A 24,774-nucleotide genomic window follows, 5' to 3' on the forward strand; every position below is an offset into this window, starting at 1 on the left:
ACTTCACTGCAGTAGACTTTAAAATGATGTATGCTTAAAAGGTGTTATCGTAGATAATTTTGTTAGGCATGAAAATGGCATCATGGTTATATAAAAACGTTCATTTTTAGAGATGCATACTAAAGTATCTAAGAGTAAAAAGTATTTTTTATCAACAACAAAAAGAAAAAGGAAAATTGAAACAGATGTGGCAGAATCTTGATAGTGGTAAGAAAGACCTAGGTACTGAGCAAATGGGAGTCTACTGTACTATTCTCTTGTCTTCTGTGTATATTTGAAATTTTGCCTTTACAAAATTTGTTTTTAAGTAGGTATGTTGAGTTTGGATCAGTTACATTTAAACAGTAATTACTTCCTGTTCCCCTTTATTTGACTGCCGTAGAATTTCTGGGGCAAGCTGAGGGATAATATTGTTGATTGATACAAGGAGAGGGTTGACAGCAAAGAAAAAAAATGCAGAAGTGGGTTTATTTGTGATTAACCAATGGAGGTTTTACAAATGGTCCCACTCTTTAAGAGTGGTGTAAATGGTACGACAGAAAGTGATAGAGGCAGAGTACAGTAGGTGTGAACTTGCTTTAAATATACATAATTTTGACGTCATGTTATAATCAGTGAATAAAACGTAATTTAACTACCTTGAATTGGCAGCAAAAGAAGATATAATTGTTTGAAAAATATGCTTTGGCCGATTTATGTTGATTAGTTTTATCCTGACGTGAAGCCACTTTCTATGTTTAGAACATTGGGTCAGAAGTTGAGATTTCCACTATCGAGAAACAACGGAGAGAGCTACAGCTGCTCATTGGAGAATTAAAAGATCGAGATAGAGAGCTCAATGATATGGTTGCAGTACATCAAAGACAACTTCTTTCATGGGAAGAGGATCGGCAGAAAGTGTTGACTTTGGAAGAACGTTGCAGCAAATTAGAAGGTCAGACATATATGCAGCAGCATCTGTCATGCACTTGTACATGCCAACACGTTAAAAGGGCTCAAGGGTAAGATAGGAACATCTCAACACAATCCCTGCTGCACTGGAGTTTATTTTATTTTATTTTTATTTATTTATTTTTGGCTGAGTTGGGTCTTTGTTGCTGCGTGCAGGCTTGCTCTAGTTGCGGCGAGCGGGGGCTACTCTTGGTTGCCGTGTGCCGTCTTCTCATTGCGGTGGCTTCTCTTGTTGCGGAGCACGGGCCCTAGGCGCGTGGGCTTCAGGAGTTGTGGCTCACGGGCTCTAGAGCGCAGGCTCAGTAGTTGTGGTGCACGGGCTTAGTTGATCCTCGGCATGTTGGATCTTCCAGGACCAGGGCTCGAACCCGTGTCCCCTGCATTGGCAGGCGGATTCTTAACCACTGCGCCACCAGGGAAGTCCCTGGAGTTTATTTTAATTGAAGATAGGATGACATCATGAACACTCACAACAGAACAAACACAATGTGAATTAAAGTAGGGCAAGCGAAGTACTTAGCTGTAGAAAGAGGGCTGGGCAGCTTCAGTCAACATTGAGTGTCAAGAGTGAACCTGAAGGAAATTAGTTTTGAGCTGAAGTATGAATGAAGATGCCACAGAACTGGCCATTTCTCTTGAACTGACTCAAAGATTTTAAACTTGGTATTGAACTTGATCTCAAATACCTAAAATAGTCATCTTTTAAAATTAGAGCAATCTCAAAAATGGCTTACAAAAATTTCCTTTTGTACCATATTTTAACTATCGTCCCTTTCGTGCTGCCCTAAACTCTGAATGTTCTATTGACACTGCATTAATACTAGAATGTGCTAGAGGGGAAAATACTAGATCTGTTTAATAGAAAGACAATATATCACCTTCTTCTTTACTTATATTACACAAAGGATTCTGTAAATGCGACAATCTAAATATGAGTAATTTTTCCATTTTGTTGATGACCATCTGATTTTATTCTGACCACACCCACCCACATGTAGATACACATAAATGCAGTATTTAATATGATTGTACGTTAGATGCAATATGTCTTATATAATTAATATCTTTTATATAAACATATTAAAGCAAAAGATAACATTATATACAAGCATACCTCGTTTTATTGCACTTTGCAGATATTATGATTTTTAGAAATGGAAGGTTTGTGGCAACCCTGTACTGAGCAAGTCTGTGAGCACCATTTTTCCAACACCGTTTGCTCACTTTGTGTCCCTGTGTCATATTTTGGTAATTCTCATAATATTTCAAACTTTTTTATTATATTTGTTATGGTCACGTGTGATCAGTAATCTTTGATGTTACTACTACGACTCGCTGAAGGCTCAGATGATGGTTAGCATTTCTTAGCAATAAGTAATTATTTATTTATTTATTTTGCGATACGCAGGCCTGTCACCGTTGTGGCCTCTCCCGTTGCGGAGCACAGGCTCCGGACGTGCAGGCTCAGCGGCCATGGCTCATGGGCCCAGCCGCTCCGCGGCATGTGGGATCTTCTCGGACCGGGGCACGAACCCGTGTCCCCTGCATCGGCAGGCAGACTGTCAACCACTGCGCCACCAGGGAAACCCAATATCTGGATTTAAAATGAGCAAGACACCTGAATAGGCATTTCACGGAACACTGAATGGCCAATAAATGTACAAAAAATTCTCATTCTCATTAGTAATTAGGGAAATGCAAATTGAGACCTTTTTATACTTACCAGACTGGCAAAAAATATCAGGTATTGGTAAAAGTGGGGAGCAAGGGAAGGCTCATTCACTGCTGGTGGGCGTGTCAGCTGGTACAGCTACTTTGGAAAATCATTTGACAGTTCTGGTAAAGTTGAAGATATACATAGCTATGGCCCAGCATTTCCACTTCTAGGAAATCTACTCACCCTTCAATATGCACAGGAATTACCTAAGGATCTTGTTAATATGTAGATTGTGATACGATAGGTCTGTGTATCTAACAAGGTCCCCGTGATGTCCCTGTTGCTGGTCCAAGGGCCACATTTTGAGTAGCGAGGCTCTAGAGGAACTCCTGCAAAAGCACCAAGATGCTTGTAGGAGAATATTTAGAGCAGCATTGTACATCATAGCTGCTAAGTGGAAGCAGTCCAAATGACCACCAGTAGTAGAATGTATAAATACATTGTGGCATGATCATATAATGATATTATACAGCAATGACAGTGCACAAACAGGAGTTACCTGCAGCCACATGGATACATCTCAGGATCATAATCTTTTTTTTTTTCGTCTGTGCCAGGCAGCTTGTGGGATCTTAGTTCCCCACCCAGGGATCGAACCCAGGCCCTTGGCAGTGAAATCGTGGAGTCCTAACCACTGGGCCACCAGGGAATTCCCAGGATGATAATCTTGAGCAAAAAAAGCAAACAGAAGAATTCATAGAGTATAATTCCATTTACATATGGTTCAAATTAAACTGTTCTTAGGGATGTGGTCATAGATAGTAAAACTATAATGAAAAACAAGGAAATGAGTAAGATCAGGACGGTGGTTAGGAAGGTGGGAAATGGGAGAGATTGTGCTCAGGAAGTAACGTACAGGGCCTTCTGGGTTGCTGCTGGTGTTCTGTTTCTTGACTAAGGTACAATATCGTGCATTTCATAATAAAAACTTTTAAAAGAAGTATGAACCTTTAACCATGTGTTTTGAAAATAATGCATTTTCAGCTTCAAATCTGACCACAAGTAAGTTATTGATGAAATCTCCCTCAGGTGAACTACATAAAAGAACTGAAATAATCAGGTCACTCACAAAGAAAGTAAAAACCCTTGAATCGAATCAAATTGAATACCAGAGTACTCTTCAAAAGACTCAACTACAGCTTCAAGAAATGGCCCAAAAGGCAACCCATTCCACTCTCCTCTCTGAAGACCTTGAGGTTGGTTTTTTCGGGGTTTTTTTTTTTTTTTTTTTTTTTTGCGGTATGCGGGCCTCTCACTGTTGTGGCCTCTCCCGTTGCGGAGCACAGGATCCGGACGCGCAGGCTCAGCGGCCATGGCTCATGGGCCCAGCCGCTCCGCGGCATGTGGGATCTTCCCAGACCGGGGCACGAACCCGTGTCCCCCACATCGGCAGGCGGACTCTCAACCACTGTGCCACCAGGGAAGCCCTTGAGGTTGGTTTTAAGATAAGCTTCCCTAGCCCAAATTCTGTTTGTGTTTCAGTTATTGAAAAATTAGGTTTAAATATTTCCATTAAAAATGCATGTGTGTGTGTATGAAAGTATATCCATCCATCCATCATCATAGTTTTGTGTTCCTTGTAGGGCTTTGGGTAGCTGCCAGTGCTATCTTGTCTTGGAGATGAAGCTTCATTACAGCCCTTTTCTGACTGTTAAGCCCTCTGTTTGGTAGCATCTATCATTTTATCAACAATGGGTTATTTTAGAAAGCCTTTCTCAGATTCTGAGATCCATATCATCAAGTAGCTTCACATTATGCTTTCTGAATAACTGTGTGTAATCTGATGAAACAAATATCTATATCACGTTAGTGGCATATTGGGAATAAAATCTGTAAGAGTGATTTTTCAGTTTTCATTTCTAGCTGGTGAGTCATCAGACATCTTTTGAGCTCATGCTTTTTGAGAGACGCAGTGAGAAAGCCTTTTTTGTTGTTCTTATAGCCTTCATATTCTTGTTTCATAATGATATCAGTATAGATCTTGGTAATACAATGAGTCTTAATAACTCATAATAATTGTATAGATTTTATGTCTAAAATTTTTTCCAGATTACTCTTCTAGACAGTTTCTAGCTATAAAATAAGTGAAAACTATTCTGGAATCTCTTGATATGTTGAATTAAAAAATGGAAGCATGTTGGTCAGCTTGGGCTGCCATCACAAAGTACCATAGACTGCGCAGAAATTTCTTTCCTCACAGTTCTGTAGGTTAGAAGTCCAAGATCAAGGTGCCGGCCTGGTCAGTTTCTGGTGAGGGCTGTCTTCTTGGCTTGTAAATGGTCACCTTCTTACTGTGTCCTCATGTGGCAGGGAGAGAGACAGTACATGAGCAAGCTCTCTGGTGTCTCTTCTTATGAGGACACGGATGCCATCATGAGGGCCCCACTCTCATGACCTCATCTAAACCTAATTACTTCTCAAAGGCTCCACCCCCAAACACCATCACATTAGAGGTTAGGGCTTCATCGGGCTTCAACATGTGCATTTGGGCGCGGGGGGGGGGGGTGCAATTCAGTCCATAGCAGGAAGATTTTTTTTTTAATTAATAAACTTTAATTTTTAGAGCAGTTTTAGGTGCATAGCAAAATTGGGTGGAATGTACAGAGATTTCTCATAGACCCTGCCCTCTCCCCCAGCCAGCCTCCTCCACTGTGGACATTCTGCATCACAGTAGTACATTTGTTGCAATCAGTGAATCTACACTGACACATCATTGCTGCCCAAAGTCCATAGTTTACATTAGGGTTCACTCTTGGTGTTGTGCGTTCTGTGGGTTTTGACAAATAATGACCTGCATCCACCATTGTAATGTCATACAGAAGTAGTTTCACTGCCCTAAAAACCCTCTCTGCTCTGCTCCCTCCTTCTCTGCCACAACCCCGGCAACCATTGATCTCTTTACTGTCTCCAGAGTTTTGCCTTTTCCAGAATGTCATAGAGTTGGAATCATACAATATGTAGCCTTTTCAGATTGGCTTCTTTCACTTAGTAACATGCATTTAAGTTTCCTCCATGAAGATCTCTTTTAAAAAGCCTGATTATTCTTTTTTTTCCCAACCAATAAACACATTATGTACACAATAATTATATCAAATCTAGATCTCTGGGTAAAAAAAAAAAAAAAACCTGAAAAGTGGGAATACCCCAATATGAAGTTATTTCAACATAGAGTAAAGATGCACCAAAGTTCATTAATGCTACTTTGTTTCAGCAAAGGAAGTCTCTTGCTGATCCAGTTTTCATTCTTGCCAACCTGGAAGTATTCATTAAAGAGCATTAGGAAGTAGACATGTTTATAAACGTAACTGATAGAATTCAGTAGGGCAAAACTCAAGTACTGAGAAGATGCTGGGGATAATGGGGAAATAGATATTTGTGTTCCTTTTTGATGACTGCTTACTTAGCCCACTTTGTTACTAAAAAAGCTAAACAGAGAAAAAAACGAAACAGAAGAATGAGCACAGATTGTGGCTGGTGAGAGTAATGAAAGCTTTTAAATGACTCAATTAGTATTTTGTGTTGTCCCTGATAGGTTAGAAACGAAAATCTCAGCAACACATTAGTGGAACTTTCTGCTCAAGTGGGACAATTGCAAGCTCGAGAACAGGCTCTCACCACCATGATAAAGCTGAAGGTAATGCAGAATCACGATACGTCCACTTGCCAGGCACTTTGTAGCTGATAGGGTACAGCAATGTACATGAAGTTCCTGAAGTCCCACTGCGACTCAGATAGGTTGAGCTATCAATGTTGCTCTCTTTTTTTAAATTCTGGTTTTAGAAATGAGGGAAACAAGTTTAAAATGATGCCCCCAAGGCCCTGAGAGGAGGCAGGACTGCACTGTGGGTCTCTGTCTCCAAGGCCCATTCCATGGTCCAGCATGCCTGCACTCAGCTGGTTTCTTCTGAGGTATCCATTACTGGGTCTCATAAAGTCATTAGCTATCAAATTGCTTGTTAATATGTTTTTTTTTAAATTAATTTATTTTTGGCTTCATTGGGTCTTCGTTGCTCCACACGGGCTTTCTCTAGTTGCGGTGAGCGGGGGCTACTCTTCATTGTGGTGCACAGGCTTCTCATTGCAGTAGCTTCTCTTGTTGCAGAGCACGGGCTCTAGGTGCGCAGGCTTCAGTAGTTGCAGCATGCGGGCTCAGTAGTTGTGGCTCGCAGGCTCTAGAGTGCGGGCTCAGTAGTTGTGGTGCACAGGCTTAGTTGCTCTGCAGTATGTGGGATCTTCCTGGACCAGGACTCGAACCTCTGTCCCCTGCATTGGCAGGTGGATTCTTAACCACTGCGCCACCAGGGAAGCCCGTTAATATGTTTTTAATTGAGGAGAAAACTTAGCAGTCAAGTAGTTGATGTAGTCACTAACATGCCATAAACAGTGATTGATAAAGTCTCTTCTATGTGGTAACACATGTGTTGGACAGCAGGTGACTAGAGGAGTGATTCTGGTATAATGGGACACTCATGCTAATTCATATGTGATTTTTCCCAGCACATAAATGTTTTTGAGTGATCAGGGACAAGCTTTCATAAAGTTAAAAAGAAAATATTAAAATCTATAGAATTGTCTTTAATCAAGTAGTGACCAGTTTCCTGGCTTCAGCAACCCCTACAGTGTTCATCATAGCAAACTCCTGGTGAAGCTGAAAAGGATTGCCTGACTGATGTGTCTGCAGTGGCGTTTGCTAAACTGTGTTCTTGTACTTAACAGGACTACTGTTGCTTTTTTTTTTTTTCTTTTTTTTTGCGGTACGTGGGCCTCTCACTGTTGTGGCCTCTTCCGTTGTGGAGCACAGGCTCCGGACGCGCAGGCTCAGCAGCCATGGCTCACGGGCCCAGCCGCTCTGCAGCATGTGGGATCTTCCCAGACTGGGGCATGAACCCGTGTCCCCTGCATCGGCAGGCGGACTCCCAACCGCTGTGCCACCAGGGAAGCCCAGGACTACTGTTTCTTTGCTACTGGTCTGATCACAGAGTTCCATCGGTTTTTGAATGGTCTGCCCAAATCCTATTTTTCCCATAAGTCCTAACGTGAGATGTGCAGACTGCGAAGTATTTTAGGAACGCATATAGGATGCTATCGCAGAAACCTTTGTCCTTAAGCAAAGGTAAAACCTGCTAATAATAGTTATTCCACATGAGTGGTGGGGGAGTACTTTTGCTTATTATTTTTATACTTTCAGGTGTTATTTGAATTGCTTTTCAACAAGCACATAGATACCTTTTATGTAATTAAAACAACCACCTCAACAATAAGAGGTTCTGAATTGGGTAGGTTGAGGATAAGGTCTTGGTGTCTGTCATTTTAACAAGCTGAAAAGAAGGGGAGGAAGAGAGGGCCTATGGGATTTATCTGTAATGCAGAGAATAAGCCCCCTCAAGGGCCACCAGCCTTCCTATTGCTATTACAGTTTCATAGGCAATCAAATGTTTGCTTCTAAACTTTCTGAGACAGTAACTATGGTGGTGCGTGCATGGTTTCAGGGGCGGCTGGCTAAGTTCAAATCGGAACTCCATCACTAACCAGTTGTATAACTGTGGCCACTTTACTGTCGAGTCCTCTGTCACGTGGGGAGTAACAATAGTCCCTACCTCAGAGAGTTACCGTGAGGATTAAATGGGGTAACACATGGAAAGTGCTTGGAATGAAACCGGGTACACGAGATCTTTTTTTTTTTTTAATTCTTTTTGGGGTATAGTTGACTTACAATGTTGTGTTAGTTTCAGGTGCGCAGGAAAGTGAATCAGTTATACATATACATATATCCACTCTTTGTTTTTCGATTCTTTTCCCATATAGGTCATTACAGAGTATTGAGTAGAGTTCCTTGTGCTATAGCAGGCTCTTACTCATTCTCTATTTTATATATAGTAGTTTGTATATGCCAATCCCAATGTCCCAATTTATCCCTCTCCCACAATGAGACCTAATAAGTGTAGTGTTTTCTTATTGTTTAGTTGGAATTTTAAAATCTTATGTAACAGTTTTCAAATTTGGTTTGTAGGACAAAGATATTATCGAGGCAGTCAATCACATTGCTGACTGTTCGGGTAAATTTAAATTGTTAGAGCATGCCTTACACGATGCTAAGATGGTGGAGACCTGTATTGTGAAAGAAAAGCAAGATTATAAGCAGAAATTGAAGGCACTTAAGATTGAAGTCAATAAGCTAAAAGGTAAGGAAGAGGCATAAATTTAAGCATTTTATCTTGGGAATATATTTCTTCATTTGGGTTCACTTAATCTCATAGCTGAGAGTAGGTCTGTTGTTAGCTTTAGGTCCTACCCTGAGATGTTCATTTCATTTGTATAGAATTATGCTGCAATTTTTTGTGTTACAAGATAAATAACAGAGTTGGGGGAAACTGCCTCATGCGTTCTATTTTAAAAATAATCCTGCCTTTGCTGTACCGGTTATCTATTGCTACTATACGCTTTGTAGCAACCAATGACAGTATCTCAGTGGCATGCAACCACGAACATCTGAGAAGCTCATGTATCTGGAAGCCACACGGGAATTGGCTGATCTCAGTTGGGCCCAGCTGTGCGGCTCCCCTGGGGCATCTTCTCCTCCCCGGTCGGCTAGCCTGGGCATTTCTTCCCACAGTGAAGGCAGAAGCTTAAGAGAAGCAGAAAGATGGGAGGACCCATATATACCATCACTTCCCCCTCATTCTGTGGCCAGAGCGAGTCACGTGGCTGAACCCTGAGTCAGGCAGTCCCCTGTGGGAGGATTTACAAGAAATCGAGGGAGGAACGCAGGGCGGGGTGAGGAGTTACCACGAACAACACAAACTCCCACAGTGGCTTTTCGGTGCGTGTTTTATTTTTGGGGGGAATTCCTTTTGTGTCCTCCTGTTCTATTTGCATTCTCACAGTAACCCCACAGTTTATTTTTCTACTACTTGAAGTTTTCTAATGAAACGAAGCCTGGGTATGCCAGATAGGTTAGTGCTATGTACTGGAATATGGGTCTAGGTGATGGAGTAAAAATTTATATTCGTCTGCAGAGGATGTGGCCTTTCCCCACTGTGGGCGGGGGAAGCTGTTGGATGGAGGCGCTATCCAGGTCTTAAATCTGCACCCAGACTGTCCCATTTATAAGTGGTCATCACGTTAGACACGAAGACTGACTCCTGCCGTGGAACGAGCAAACTTAGAATGACAGAGCCGTGCGATTGCTCCACCTCTGTCCCTGGTGGAATCCCTCATGAGGCAGGGAGTTGCTGTTCAAATTGTGAAAGGCTATTGGGGCAGGTTTAATTTAAAAAACTCCACCTCCTAAAATCTTGTTCTTATGATGCCCTGACTTGTGGTCAATCATAATTTTGTCTCCATTTGTAGCTTCAGCTAAAATCGTAATCATACTATAAGCCCCTTGACAGCAGGGACGGACTCTGTCTTCTCTTTTTTTTGGATCCGCAGTTAATAGCACAGCTCCTGGGGTACATTGTAGGCATTCGATAAGTATTTATTGAATGCTGTGTTTACCTAGGTAAGATTTAAAGTAAAAAGAAGTCTGTTTTTATCAACTTTTATGTCTTATTTTATAAATTCAATATTTATTACAAAAATAAACGCAGCATCATGGATAGTGGACTAGAGAGTGAGGGAAAGAGACTCATTTGGTTTGGGTGCACTGGGAAGGCGTCTTTGAAGAGAACATTAGAGCTGAAACTTGGATGATGGGAAGAACCAGTCGTGCAAAGATCTGGGCCAGGACCTTCCAGGCAGAAGAAAGAGCAAATGCAAAAGCCCTGGTGTGGGTTTTTAGGTTGGGGCCAGTGTAAGGAACAGATTGAAAGGGCAGGGCCAGGCTGTGCAGGCCTTAAGGTAATGAGTTTGGATTTCCTCCTAAGTGTAGCACAAGGGCTTTTAACAGAGAAGTGACGCCAGCAGATGGCCCTGATTGCTCCGTGGACAGTAGGCTGCAAAGGGAGAGGCAGGGTTCGAGCAGGGAGATGATGGAAGCCTTGGCCAGGGTCACTGCTGGGGGTGCAGTGAGATGTTAGATGAGGGACATATTTTGGCTGTAGGTCCAACAGGACTTCATATTATTTGGAAGCAGGTGCTGAGGACATGAGAGGTATTCACAGTGTGTATTCTTCTAGGAACTAGTATTTATTTGAGGACTTTTTTTTCCCTTCTATTTGTGAAGAGGATCTAAACGAAAAGACAACAGAAAATAATGGACAACGAGAAGAGATCATTCGCCTCAAGCAAGAGAAAAGTTGCCTGCATGATGAATTGGTTTTTGCTGGTAAAAATAGATAATTAGTTTAAGTAACCTGAACGTTCTACGATACTACCATGATGGGCTAAATGAATTGTACCTCTCTCAAAATACTTTATGTATTTAATTAATTTATTTTAACACCCTTTGAGAAATGTGGAGGGACCAGGCAGGGAATTTTAAAGCTGTTATCGTGCCTCCCAGTTCACTCTGTTTTCCTCTTCTGTAAAATGAGGAGCTGCTCTCCCTTCTAGCTTGAGTGCATGACTATACTAGCTCACTAAAAACATAGTACTTGTGCTTAAAAATTCAATAAGAAAGAATCTTATGAGCCAAGTATTTGCAAATACTAGATAAAAATTAGGAATTCAACAGTTTTCCAATTTTGCAAATAGATCACCTGTAGTTATTACAGTTGGAAAATACTCATGTGTTTTGTTACATCAGTACGACCGCAAAATAATAATGTTGGGGATGAATTTTTCATGACTTAAAAGCAAGTTTGTCAATAAGGTGTAACTTAGGCCCCCTTCTGATAAACATAAAAGTGGCACACCTCACTCTCCCTCACCGCCATGTTCTCCTACACTCTAACCCCAACCCACCCCAGTGTGTCAGAGTTTCTAGCCTCTCCTTTCTCTGCTCCCAACTGAGAATCACAGATATTTAGAGCTTATCTATATATGGCCCTGACAGCCAAGAAGATTTTGTTAGACTTTAATTTTGGTGGTTTGTATGAAGAAAATCATAGGTTTGGAGGTAAAGTTCCAAATAGAAATTAAATGAACTGGGACTTCCCTGGAGATCCAGTGGTTAGGACTTGGCGCGTCCACTGCAGGGGGCGCAGGTTCGATCCCTGGTCAGGGAACTAAGATCCCACATGCCATGTGGTATGGTCAAAAGAAAAAAGAATTTAATTAACTAAGTGAACATGTTTGGGTCTACTCATACCTACTCTTAATGTCCTTCCTGCTAGGAAGAGACTACATTTCTATAAGTTAAAGGGCAGAATACAGTATTATATTACATTTTTTTCAAATAAAATGAAAATTTTAATCTCAATCTCATGTGATTAAAGATTGGGGAAATGCAGTTTCCTACCACTAGAGGTCACTATTTCCATTATTTCTAGGATTCCTGTGTCTCAAAGTAATTATGTCTTACATTGTTACAGATACTTACATAAAGATATACATATATTTGTACATCTACACAAAGATATACATGTGTTTGTAGCCTTATAGTGGAATTCCCGCAATCTTTGGGTCGGCATCTGTGTGCCAGGCACTCTGCTAGTGACTAAGAAGCTCATAGGCCCAAAGAGAGTTTAGTGCTCTACAGATGCTGTGAATAAAATGTGCGAGGTCAGAGGAAGGAAAAACATTTACAGAACATTTAAATAATCTCCTTTTTTTTTGGTTCATCTGTCTTTACTCATATGTTCTATTATGTATTACTAGGTAAAGTATATGTAATTTGTTAGATAATACTCTAATAAATCCATTTTATGAAATATTTTTTTATCCTTTTCTAAGCTGATTTCTTAAATATCTTTTCAATTCGTACCACTGTCTCAGAACAATTTTTGTGTGTTTAAATTATAAAAGTGAATTAAAGCCTGAAAAGAATTTTTAAAGGCTTAACATGATAATATGCTATCAGGTGTCATGGCTAAAAATTAACACATTTTATTCAAGGTTGGAAGATGTCTTAAAAATGTACTTTTAAGTTCAAAACTTCTTTTTCCTCTTGTTGAAGATGAAGTTCTTCACATAGGCTTAGAGACATGTTTCATTTGTACATGTTGCTTATAAGAAGTTTGCAAATGAAACAATGATACTAGTTTACATTTCTGTGGCCCCGTGAGTCCCATAAACAAGGCCCTGTGAGACTGAGTGAAGGTCTCCCAGGCAGTAAAAGGCACAGAAGCTTGATCAGAATTTGGCAGGTCCAGACGTCAGCACCCTTTCCTTTGTGCTGTCTTCCTTAGGCTGCCCGCTCAGGCAGGTGTCAGCAGAGTTCCATACCTCTGTGTCTTCAGTGACCAACTTGTGAAATAGGCGGACTCGCTCCACTTTGACCCCAGATAACCCAGCCACGTAGGAAAGTATCAGATCTAAGGAAACAATTCTATTTCGTGCAACAGTAGATTATTCTAAAGTCAGATTAAGGCAGTATTGAAATATATTTAAAATTATCCTTGAATGCCAAATAAAGTAGCTGGCTTTTGTTTAGGGGCCGTGCTGTGTCCAAAACAAGTATCTCTGAGTGCTGGGAATGCACCCAGCGTGTGATCATGCTTGTTAATGGAAGAGGTGGGTAGAGCTGAGAGCAGCCGGAGTCCCAGATGCCCTGAGGGCGTCACTTCCATCCGGAAAGAGCTACTGTTTTACTGTTTCCTTTGTGCATAGAGTTGAATTCACATAAACTAAATGCGACTCTACGCAAACATTGCAAGTGCGCTACTTTTATAGGCTTTTGTTACGGTGTTGACTCCCCTAATGCAAAGAAAGAAATTCAGAATTGAAGAGACGTAAGTTTTAAACCCGACGCCATGGCTTTCACTGTGCCACGAGGCACAGTTCTCAATTCTGTGCACGAGGATTACCTTTAAAAGTAAAATGAGGGCTTCCCTGGTGGCGCAGTGGTTGAGAGTCCGCCTGCCGATGCAGGGGACACGGGTTCGTGCCCCGGTCCGGGAAGATCCCACATGCTGCGGAGCGGCTGGGCCCGTGAGCCATGGCCGCTGAGCCTCCGCGTCCGGAGACTGTGCTCCGCAACGGGAGAGGCCACAACAGTGAGAGGCCCGCGTACCGCAAAAAAAAAAAAAAAGTAAGATGATGCGGGACTTCCCCGGCGGTCCAGTGATTAGGACTTTGCCTTCCAATGCAGGGGGTGAGGGTTCGATCCTTGGTCGGGGAGCTAGGATCCCACATACCTCGTGGCCAAAAGGCCAAGTCATAGAACAGAAGCAATATTGTGGCAAATTCAATAAAGGCTTTAAAAATGGTCCACATCAGACTTCCCTGGTGGCACAGTGGTTAAGAATTCCCCTGCCAGTGCAAGGGACACGGGTTTGATCCCTGGTCTGGAAAGATGCCACATGCCACGGAGCAACTAAGCCTGTGCGCCACAACTACTTAGCCTGCACTCTAGGCCTGTGAGCCACAGCTACTGAGCCCATGTGCCACAACTACTGAAGCCTGCGTGCCTAGAGCCCGTGCTCCACAACAAGAGAAGCCACCACAACGAGAAGCCCGCACACCGCAACGAAGAGTAGCCGCCTCTCGCCACAACCAGAGAAAAACGCACGTGCAGTAGTGAAGACCCAATGCAGCCCAAAATAAATAAATAAAAAAAATTGTAATGGTCCATATCAAAAAAAATCTTAAAAAAAAAAAGATGATGCTGCAGACCCGTATCAGAAGGGCTGAGCATTTAGCGCGTTTGGCTAGGAGGTGGTGGCTTTCATAGATCGCTCCTCACGCTTTATTCCGCCTGGTCCCCAGTGACCGCCAGCAGACACTTTTGCAGAAAAGCTGTCCAGGTAGAGTTGCTGTCTCCAGCAAAGCTCATGCCTTTGTCCTTAAATGGTTTCTGTGACGCTCCAAATGTAAAGCGATAATAATAAATATTTGTATTCTTTTTCATCCACGAGAAAAATGACGTGGAAAAGGTGCTTTGTTAATAAACCATAGAAGTTGTACATTTTGATTTCGGTTGCACCTGATTTACTCAAAACCGATTCATGTATTAATAATTAGAGGGTCAGTTTATGCATTTAGCCTCTTATAAAGAACTTCTTATAAAGACAGTGGGTTTTTTTAGGTGAGAAATTTATTGTTGATCTATCACTTATACGTGAATGAAATTATTTCCCCTTAAGCATAATATTAGTATTTTTTTCCTGTACAAGTCTTCGTGTAGCACTTTAGATCTTTCCTTTCTGGGGGTTCTCATCTGCCAAGTTCTGAAACTTCAAAATACTGATATCTCATACCCCAACCCTAGTAACAGCAAAGTGTCTGTGTTTCAGCAGAATGTTTATGGTCTTTGTAAAAGAATGAAGATTAAAAAAAAAACCCAAAAACCTCTGTTCTGTCTTTTTGTGCTAGAAAATTGGGTGTAATACTGTGTATATTAAAGAAAATTCTGAATCTTAATTACCCATCAGGTAAAGAGTTTTCAAGAAAAAGAAAGTCTGTAAAGGAGTGCTGGACTTTCATTAAAATGGAAAGACAAGTTTGTCTACCTATGGGGTCACCTCATAGGTCCAAATATCTTCAGTTTTTGCTCAGTGAGAATACATACAAGTGGCCTGATTGTGAGATTATATCAGATTGACTTACATACTGGTGAAAATAGTGATTTTTTTTTTTTTTTTGCCCCTTGTAATGTTAGTTTTTTTTCTGTTGGTAAAGGTAATATGCTGTTTGGATTTTTACAAGGAAAATGCATTTGTAAGTTACCTGTGTAATGTGAATAAGTAAGTAAAGAGTAAAGTAATATGTATTAAATTTAGAGATTTAGAAACCACCCCCTCAAAAAAAAAGGGGAAAATAAGTGTCATTAATCCTTCCATCTAAAAAATAACTTGATACTTCAGCATGCTTGCTCTCAGCCTTTTCCTATGCTTATTTACATACAGACACACACATGTAATTTGAGCAGAGAGTTGGTACAGTTTTGAATACTTTTTTGACTTAACATTAATTATATTGTGAAAGTTTTCAAATTTGGCGAAGGATCTAGTCAGAATCACTGATGAAAGCTCTTTCCAGCCATCCATTTTGCAATTTTAAAATTCAGGAAGGAGGGGGGGCAAAAAGTTAGCCGCGCATAAAATTGTTGGAAATGAAGAGGTTTGTGTTGATATGGGCTGGTGAAAAACGTTTTAATAATATTTGTTCTTAAATAGTAGAGAGAGACAAAAGGAAAGACGAGTTACTGGATATCGCAAAGTCAAAGCAAGAACGCATGAGCGCAGAGCTGCATAATCTGCGACAGGTAGGCTCCCACTTACCTTCTCTGTTAGGTGGGAAACGCTTATAAACAAGCATCAGACTAGGAAAAGTGTGTGCCCAGTGATTTTGTTTATGATGCTTTTGGAGTCCTGACGACATGAAAGGTGTATCACATTAACCTAGCAGATAGGGTCTTGCTTATGGTAATTAAAGGTTAGGAGACTAGTTACATTAACAAATCTCAGTGCTAACATAGGAAAAATAAAAGCAAACACATTCAGCCTAGTTCTTTAGTCACTGTCTGATCTGTGCTGGCATTTCAGAGTGCCAGTTGTTGGCTCAGTTTAGCTTTGTTGTTACACTTTATTTATCAATATCTATGGCAGATTTACATAAAACAACAGCGTGATCTGCAGTTTCTTAATTTCAATGTGGAAAGTTCTCAGGAATTAATACAGATATATGACTCAAAGGTGGAGGAATCAAAGGCCCTGGAATCCAGGTAATCTTAGTATGATGCTATTAATATGATCTTATATGTTATTCCATCATTCAGTCAATATTTGTTAAGTACCTGCTGTGGGCCAGTACTTAACTACTGTTTGGTAGGTAGTAGGGAATAAATGTATGTGACCTAATCCTGGGTTGTAGTGAGAATTTTAGGCATGATCTTAATTTAACCATTTGATTAAATTCATTAAACACATTATTTGTGTGTTTGTTGTGTAGAAGGCTTGGAGCTAAAGTAGAAATTACAGAGATGAATCATTTATTCATTCATTCAGCACTCAGTATTTTAGGCACGGGCTAGGAGTAGGGAAAAGGAAGATATATTGGGCATGGTACTTGCTTAAAATAATGCCAAAGAATGGTATAAATAACTGCAGTAGAAGTTCAGCTGAGGGTGATCTCTGCTCTCAGCCTGATTTTCCCATTTTCCTTGTGAATAGGGGGAGACGTCTACTCCTACCTATAAAAGGCAGTGTGTGAATTAAATTGGTTTCTGTAAAATTAAAATATAAATATATGAGGTCTGGTTTAATTTAACAAGCATACAACTGCCCCACAGTTAAATTGAGTCCACTTTTACAAGCAGAAATGGTACAGGGAGTCATGGAAAGGAACAGGAATTCAGGGAGTTCCCCATCACCGCACATAGGAGCAGAAGCTGGGCTGGATGACGCAGCTCCTTTCCCCGGAGGGTGGAGTTCAGGATGGGGGTGGTCAGAGTTGCAGGGAGGGATGTAAGGAGCAGCTGTTGCTACAGACAGTAGAACTGGGGACTCACCCACACTTTGCTGCATGTGCTGTACTCTTCTTCGAGGTCTTTTGCTGGGGGTTGTCGCACCATTGCTCTGTATCCCAGCTGTGGCTGCTACTCATAAACACCAGACCAACCCAGCGACCTCTTGCAGGCAGAAGCCCCTAACCTATTGGCTCTTTCTCCTTTTTGCACTGCATTTCCCCTGGAAGGTACCTGGGCTGGATGATTGAGGTTATTCTTTAAGAACATAAAGTGGCTTATCCCATTCTAGAAGGAGGGATCAGAATCATACAGATTAGAACACCTGAATAGGTGTGACATGAAAAACTTTGACAATTTATTAGAAGGTTTATCAGAATGATTTTTATTTTATGCACATGTGGTGTCACTTTTACCTTAGACCAGTTTTCCATATATAGATACATAGGCATCCAGCAGGTGAATGGGAGGGTCATGAATGCAGCAGGTGAGCACATCTGGCACTTGCCAATTATCGTTGTACCTTGACTCTCCATTGCCTTTCAATCCTGACTTTATGTCTATTTAACTGTGAATTAGGAAGAGAAATAACAGATCAATCAACGAGTATTTACAGAACACTTAGTGTATGTTAAAGGCCGTCTTAGGTTCCAGGAGGATTAAAAATGCTTCTACATGTGAACAAAAACCTTAAGAATCTTTTTTTTTTTTTTTTTTGCGGTACGCGGGCTTCTCACTGCTGTGGCTTCTCCCGTTGCGGAGCGCAGGCTCAGCGGCCATGGCTCACGGGCCCAGCCGCTCCGCGGCATGTGGGATCTTCCCGGACCGGGGCACGAACCCGCGTCCCCTGCATCGGCAGGCGGACTCTCAACCACTGCGCCACCAGGGAAGCCCCTTTTTTTTGGTTGTTTTTTGCGGTACGCGGGCCTCTCACTGTTGTGGCTTCTCCCGTTGCGGAGCACAGGCTCCGGACGCGCAGGCACAGTGGCCATGGCTCACGGGCCCAGCCGCTCCGCGGCATGTGGGATCCTCCCGGACCGGGGCACGAACCCGCGTCCCCTGCATTGGCAGGCGGACTCTCAACCACTGCGCCACCAGGGAAGCCCCTTAAGAATCTTTTGACAAAACTTTTATATGTATGAAACAGTGAATGATATAGTTAGAATAGGAAATTTGCTATCTGATTAATTAGATATATATTAATATATACAGTAAGAGAATGATTTGCAGTATGGAGAGTCAGTGCAGTGGACATTAAGGATGGGAAGAGGGGGGTGGGTGTGGTGGTTGGCAAGACTTCCTGGAGGAGGTTGGGCTAAAATTGGGCTCCGAAGAATATAAAAATTCTACCTCATATTTTCAACTCAGACAAATGGGTCTTACTAGGGTTTAGCTCAGCTGATGAGGTTTGAGTGAACTATTTAGAGCGACAGTATCAAGTGTATCTTATAACTTCCGTTTTTTGTAATGCCACCATAGCAGAGAAATGTGTTTATCAGACCTTGAAAATAACCACCTAAAAGTCGATTTTAAGAGGGAGGAAAATCAGAAGTCACTGGTTAAGGACCAAAAATTTGAGACCACGTTGGTTCAACAAAATAAGTCAGACGAGAGCTCTTATGATGTATGCAAAGAGAAGAAACTACAGGTTAATACTTCATTTGGGGGAAAAAGTGTAATTGCTATCTCATCTCTACTTGCAAAAGACTTAGTGGAGAAACAAAAGTCTTGGTCTCCGGGAGGAAAAATCCAGACTGAACCCGAAAACAAAAGTACATTTTGCAAGATCCACGCAAGATCACCAAAAGGTACTGGAGGTGGGATTCAGAATGAAGAGAAACAACGCTCGGAAACATCAACATCTGTAGCCGATGAAAAGTGGCATGACATCAGCCTTTACCTGGGCCTGGCCAACTGTTCTGGTTCAAAACAACCAGAAAAGCTAGATGTCAAATGTCAGGATCACCTGGAAAGGTCTGGAGTCTCATGTTGCCATAAAAGCGAAGCCTGTCTGGATGAAAGCGACATGTGGGAATCCAAGTGCTGCCACCCGAGTAACTTCATAATCGAAGCTCCAGGCCACCTGTCTGACGTGGAATGGATGAGCATCTTCAAGCCTTCCAGAGTGCAGAGAATCGTGCGCCACAAATCGGTGTGCACTTGTTCGGAAAGTGCCAGTGGAACCAAATACAACTCCTCTACCAGGTCAGTCTTGTTTCATGTTTATAAACACCCAGGGAACCTACTTACTGTTCTGAGAACTCTAAAAGGGCTGCAGTAGCCACTTCATGCCAACTGTGAAACGGAAAGCAGTGTTTACAAACAGAAATTGCGGTTTGACAAACGGTTTCCTCTTTTCATCACAGGGTAGGCTGTTGAGTTTTTGATTGTACAGAGGCTGTGTTGGATTCCAGTGAGAAGTTTGTGCCTAGGACAGCTTCTGAGGCAAAAGTTTTGCTTAAAAACAAAGCCAGTTGTCATGAGCTGAGCAAACATGTTTTATTTTAAAACGAACGGGGAGGTCACTTTACAGGGTAGAATGCTGCTGCGGAGCATTCCTCAGCCAGGATCCTTTTGAATCGATAAGCCGTTTCTTTCATGTCCAGATTACATTCCCTAGACCCCAGATAAGACATTCTTTTTGCCCCCATTGGCTTATTTACACATCCAACTGCTTTGGCCTTTGTGTTTACTTTACATTTCCCAAACTTTGTTACTTTTAAAAATCATGCAGGAGAAAGAATATTTGTATCTAATAAGCTGGTAACAGTTATTGGTTTCTTTTTTTTTCCAGTTTTATTGAGATATAACTGGCATACAGCACTGTATAAGTTTAAGGTGTTCGGCATAATGATTCCAGTGCATCAGGAAATGATGACCACAGTAGGTTTAGTGACCATCCATCATCTCATAGAGACACAAAATAAAAGACAAAGAGAAAAATATATTTTTTCCTTGTGATGAGAACTCTTAGGATTTACTTTCTCAACAACTTCTTTTTTTTTTTTTTTTTGCGCGGTACGCGGGCCTCTCACTGTTGTGGCCTCTCCCGTTGCGGAGCACAGGCTCCGGACACGCAGGCTCAGCGGCCGTGGCTCACGGGCCCAGCCGCTCCGCAGCATGTGGGATCTTCCCGGACCGGGGCACAAACCCGTGTCCCCTGCATCGGCAGGCGGACTCTCAACCACTGCGCCACCAGGGAAGCCCTCAACAACTTTTATATATAACCTACAGCAGTGTTAATTACATTAATCCTACTGTACATGAAATCCCTAGTTCTTATGTATCTCATAACTGGAAGCTTGTGCCTTTTGACCACCCTTATCCAACTGGTTTTTTTAAGAGAAAAAAAATGGATGAGTTTCTGGCATATGCTGCATTTTTCAGGCTCATCTTACTGTTCGAATTGCTGAATCTTGTAGTTAGTTGAGGGGTGCTACACTAATGTCTGCTATTGTTAAAGCAAACCTAGCTCTTTGATCTTAAATTACAGAAAGGATGAAGCCTCTGTTTTGAGAGCCTTATTTTAATCATCACGTTGACTTTCATAGGACTCTATGATTGAACTTCCCTTCTGGTATTTTCATTGTTTGGATTATCGTTTGGCCCTTTTAGAAGCCTGAGTCGCTTAAAAATCATACAGTTATTCTGTCAACAAAAACTGGTTTTTACACTAAATATTATCTATTCATATTTGGTTTTTAAAGATCATCTTAGATAATTGCAAGTACCAGGAGGGCACAACTTCCTATTTTTCACTATTGAACAAGAACACGCATATATTAAGGGAAAAGCTTGTGTTAAGTAATTTTAAGAGCAGAGCGGACACATATTAAACTTAGTGTATGAAAGAAATTCAAAGACAATTTCAGAGTTTTCTTTCAAGGCCCTTTTGACCTCCGTGGCTTGAAATGATTCAAGTGACTTCTCGTTCTGCCAGCAGAGGCCAAGGCATCGCATGACAAACGCGTGATTAAGTGGAAAAGATAATGATGTTTTCCTGTTTTTCCTTAGATTATACGAGCTTGTGTACCTACTTCATCACCTGACTAAAATGGTCACATTTATACCACCGTTCCATTTGCCGTGCAGGGGTTTACGTGTGGAGGGGGCAGCCGCCGCGGCCTGCTCTGCCTGCCTCACGGGGCCTGTGGGAGGAAGAGGTTTCCAGGGTCTCTTGCTCTCAGCTCTGCTTTGAGCCCGGTGTTAACAACGCACCAGAAACTTAGCTGCACGTGTCTGTTCTCTAACTACTGAGACCCTATGGAAGAATCAAGGACCCACAACAGTGCCATTCTGCTTTCACAGAAGGACTCGTAAAAGACCATTAACAAAAATCAGTCTCAGAAACCAAAAACCTAGAATCTTCCAATGTTTAACCTTACGCTGTATTCATTTTTTTCCTCTTTTGGATGATCTCGTCTCTCACACCTTCTTTTCTTTGCTTTTTTTTTTGTGGGTGTGGGGAGGAGGGCAATTCTCTCTTCTGTAGTTACCCTTTAACGAGGAATTTGGTTTTAATTCTTACTGCTAAAGGTATGCATTCATTTCTAATATTCTACACAAATATTCTGCTCAAGTCTCTAATGTTCTATTCAAACTTGAGCTTCATCATCAGAAAAGAAAACATTTTTTTTTTTTTTGTCCTGTTGAGATACTTTCAAGTATAACAGTATTGGTGACATGTGTCTGCTCTTGTTTCAAGATGCCTGTTTTTGTTTTTGTTTTATTATTCACAGTGAGCTGATTGCCAGCCAGCAGTCCCACTGTTTGGGTTCTTCAAAATCTGCCTTAAGAGAGGATGAGAAGTTGATAGAGATGGAGTCCTCTTCTGATAAAAAGAACTCATCTAAGATTTTGTTAGTCAACAAAGATGCAGCATTGCCCAGTGAAAAGGTTTGTATTTCGCTTAGAAATACCCAGCTTATTCAAGCAAGACTTCTCCCCAGCATACTTTTTTTTTTTTTTTTTGCCGTACGCGGGCCTCTCACTGTCGTGGCCTCTCCCGTTGCAGAGCACAGGCTCGGGACACGCAGGCCCAGCGGCCATGGCCCACGGGCCCAGCCGCTCCGCGGCATGTGGGATCCTCCCGGACCGGGGCACGAACCCGTGTCCCCTGCATCGGCAGGCGGACTCCCAACGACTGCGCCACCAGGGAAGCCCTCCCAGCATACTTTTAATTCCCCTAGAGCACTACTGTTAGTGTGCTTAATTTTGGCTATTCTTCAGGTTTTGTTTTTTAATTATAGGACTTTAATTTCTATTACTTAACTGAAGTCATAATTATTTACCTTCTCTTTTCTTTAAATATCCTATAGATAACTTCAGGTAGGATGTCCCTCAGGCCCTCCAGGTGACTGATCTATCTATTTTTAATAAATATTTTAAACACACAGAAAATGAAAAATACAAGTTACTATGTACTTACGTTCGGATTTAACACGTTGACATTTTGCCATATTTGCTTTATTTTTCAACTTGTGAAATAAATAAAATGTTACAGATAGAGGGTAAGTTCATGTGCCATTCTGCCTGTGCCTACCCTCCACCCCCACCAGTTAACCACTACCCTGAAGTTGCATCCATGCTTGCTTTATGCTTTTATGTTTTACATAAAAGTGTATACTTAAGGGCAGGAATAGAGACGCAGACGTAGAGAACAGACGTGTGTACACAGCGCGGGGGAAGAGGGGGATGAATTGGGAGATTGGGATTGACATATATACACTACCACGTGTACAACAGATAGCTAGTGGGCACCTGCCGTATAGCATAGGGAAGCTCAGCTCAGTGCTCTGTGGTGACCTATGTGGGGGGGGGAGGGAGGGAGGGAGGTCCAAGAGGGAGGGGATATATGTATACACGTAGCTGATTCACTTCGTTGTACAGCAGAAACTGACACAACGTTGTAAAGCAACTATACCACAATTTTTAAAAAAATTACATACTATTGTTTTGTTTAAGATGTACATGAATGGTAAACTGCCGTCTGTATCCTTTCTGATGTGATTTTCCAGCTTTGTCAGTGTTTTGTGACCTTCATCTGTGCTGACACCGTGGACCTATAGCCTCTTCATTTTGATTGTTGCTTGATGTGCAGGGTCCAGTGATTGAATAAACCGTAGTCTGTCCACGGCCCTACAGACAGGCAGTGAGGTTGTGTCTACAGTGTCATTATTGTGGATGAGCCAGTGTTTCCAACATGAATGGGGTCCCCCTTGCAGGTGGTTTGTAAAGAAAATAAGTTCAAGTAAACTTAGTTATTTTTGGTGTTATTTTGGGAAGATATCCGGGAAGATGAGTTGGGTTCAAATCCCGGTTTTGCTTTGTCTTAGCTCAGTGACGTTAGTACAGTTATTTAATTTCTTTGAGCCTCAGTTTCTTCGCCTGCAAATGTGCAGTTATAACATCACAGTTGCTTGGTTTTAAGGGGATATTGGAGGACCTGGCCCCTAATGGGTATTTGATGACTGTTAGTTCTCTTTGTTCAAAATTGACTGCACCAAAGTGTTGACTAGGATCCGGAGCACCTGGGACTTTTGTTCACTGATGGTGAGACTGTAAATGGTAGAGCCACTCTGGAAAACACTGGGTACTTTCTATTAAAAAACTACTTAAAAAAAAAATTAAATATACACCTACCATATGACCCAGCTGTTCTACTCCTAGAGAAATGGAAACATACGTCCACAGAAATATTAAAGCAGCTTTATTTGCACTCGCTAAAAAAACTGGAAACAACCCAAATATACTGCAGTAAGTGAATAGATAAAACTGTGGTATATCCATACAATGGAGTACTTCTCAGCAATAAAAAGGAATGAACTATCTATACACATACAGCATAGGTAAATCTCAAGATAATTATGCTGAGTGAAAGAAGCCAGACAGACAAAAGTATGTAATGCATCTATATAAAACTCTAGAAGATGCAAACTAATCTCTGGTGACTGAAAGCAGATCAGTAGTTGTCTGGGAATGGCGAGGAGGCACTCATAGAGGCAGGAATTGCAAAGGGCCAGAGGCGTGATAAACGCGACCCGTATTCATTGTGGGGATGGCTTCATGGGTGTGTACTCATGTACACATGTATGTAGGAAGTCATCAGATTGTACACTTAATTAGTTATTTTTTGGGGGCGTCGGGTCTTCGTTGCTGCGCGTGGGCTTTCTCTAGTTGTGTCGAGCAGGGGCTACTCTTCGTTGCGGTGCGTGGGCTTCTCATTGCGGTGGCTTCTCTTGTTGCGGAGCACAGGCTCTAGGCGCGCGGGCTTCAGTAGTTGTGGCATGTGGGCTCAGTAGTTGTGGCTCGCGGGCTATAGAGCGCAGGCTCAGTAGTTGTGGTGCATGGGCTTAGCTGCTCCGTGGCATGTGGGATCTTCCCAGACCAGGGATCGAATCCGTGTCTCCTGCATTGGCGGGCGGATTCTTAACCACTGCGCCACCAGGGAAGCCCCTGTACACTTAATTGTACAGTTAATTGTTATGTCCACTGTGGAAAACTCACAGATTGTACACTGTGGAAAGCTTTTTACACAAAGTTGAAAATTAAATAAGAATAAACAAACTAAGGCATATTTCCACTTTTTTTTTTTTTTTTTTGCAGTATGCGGACCTCTCACTGTTGGGGCCTCTCCCGCTGCGGAGCACAGGCTCCGGAC

General features: G+C 41.8%; 1 protein-coding gene across 1 annotated transcript in view; it reads left to right on the top strand.

Annotated features, from left to right (window-relative positions):
- The window catches only part of CCDC62 (coiled-coil domain containing 62), a 41,183-nt gene that overhangs the window by 1,464 nt on the left and 14,945 nt on the right, over positions 1-24,774 (top strand). The window contains exons 2-10 of the mRNA XM_027124949.1: positions 742-934; positions 3,698-3,864; positions 6,201-6,302; positions 8,679-8,850; positions 10,833-10,934; positions 15,826-15,914; positions 16,258-16,373; positions 18,594-19,319; positions 21,854-22,010. Coding sequence (XP_026980750.1) covers positions 742-934; positions 3,698-3,864; positions 6,201-6,302; positions 8,679-8,850; positions 10,833-10,934; positions 15,826-15,914; positions 16,258-16,373; positions 18,594-19,319; positions 21,854-22,010 — 1,824 coding nt within the window. The remainder of the gene's footprint in view (positions 1-741; positions 935-3,697; positions 3,865-6,200; positions 6,303-8,678; positions 8,851-10,832; positions 10,935-15,825; positions 15,915-16,257; positions 16,374-18,593; positions 19,320-21,853; positions 22,011-24,774) is intronic.

The sequence above is a fragment of the Aethalodelphis obliquidens genome, unplaced genomic scaffold (genome assembly GCF_003676395.1).
Source record: "Aethalodelphis obliquidens isolate GAN/ISIS:26980383/991018 unplaced genomic scaffold, ASM367639v1 scaffold28, whole genome shotgun sequence".
NCBI classification, from domain to species: Eukaryota; Metazoa; Chordata; class Mammalia; order Artiodactyla; family Delphinidae; genus Aethalodelphis; species Aethalodelphis obliquidens.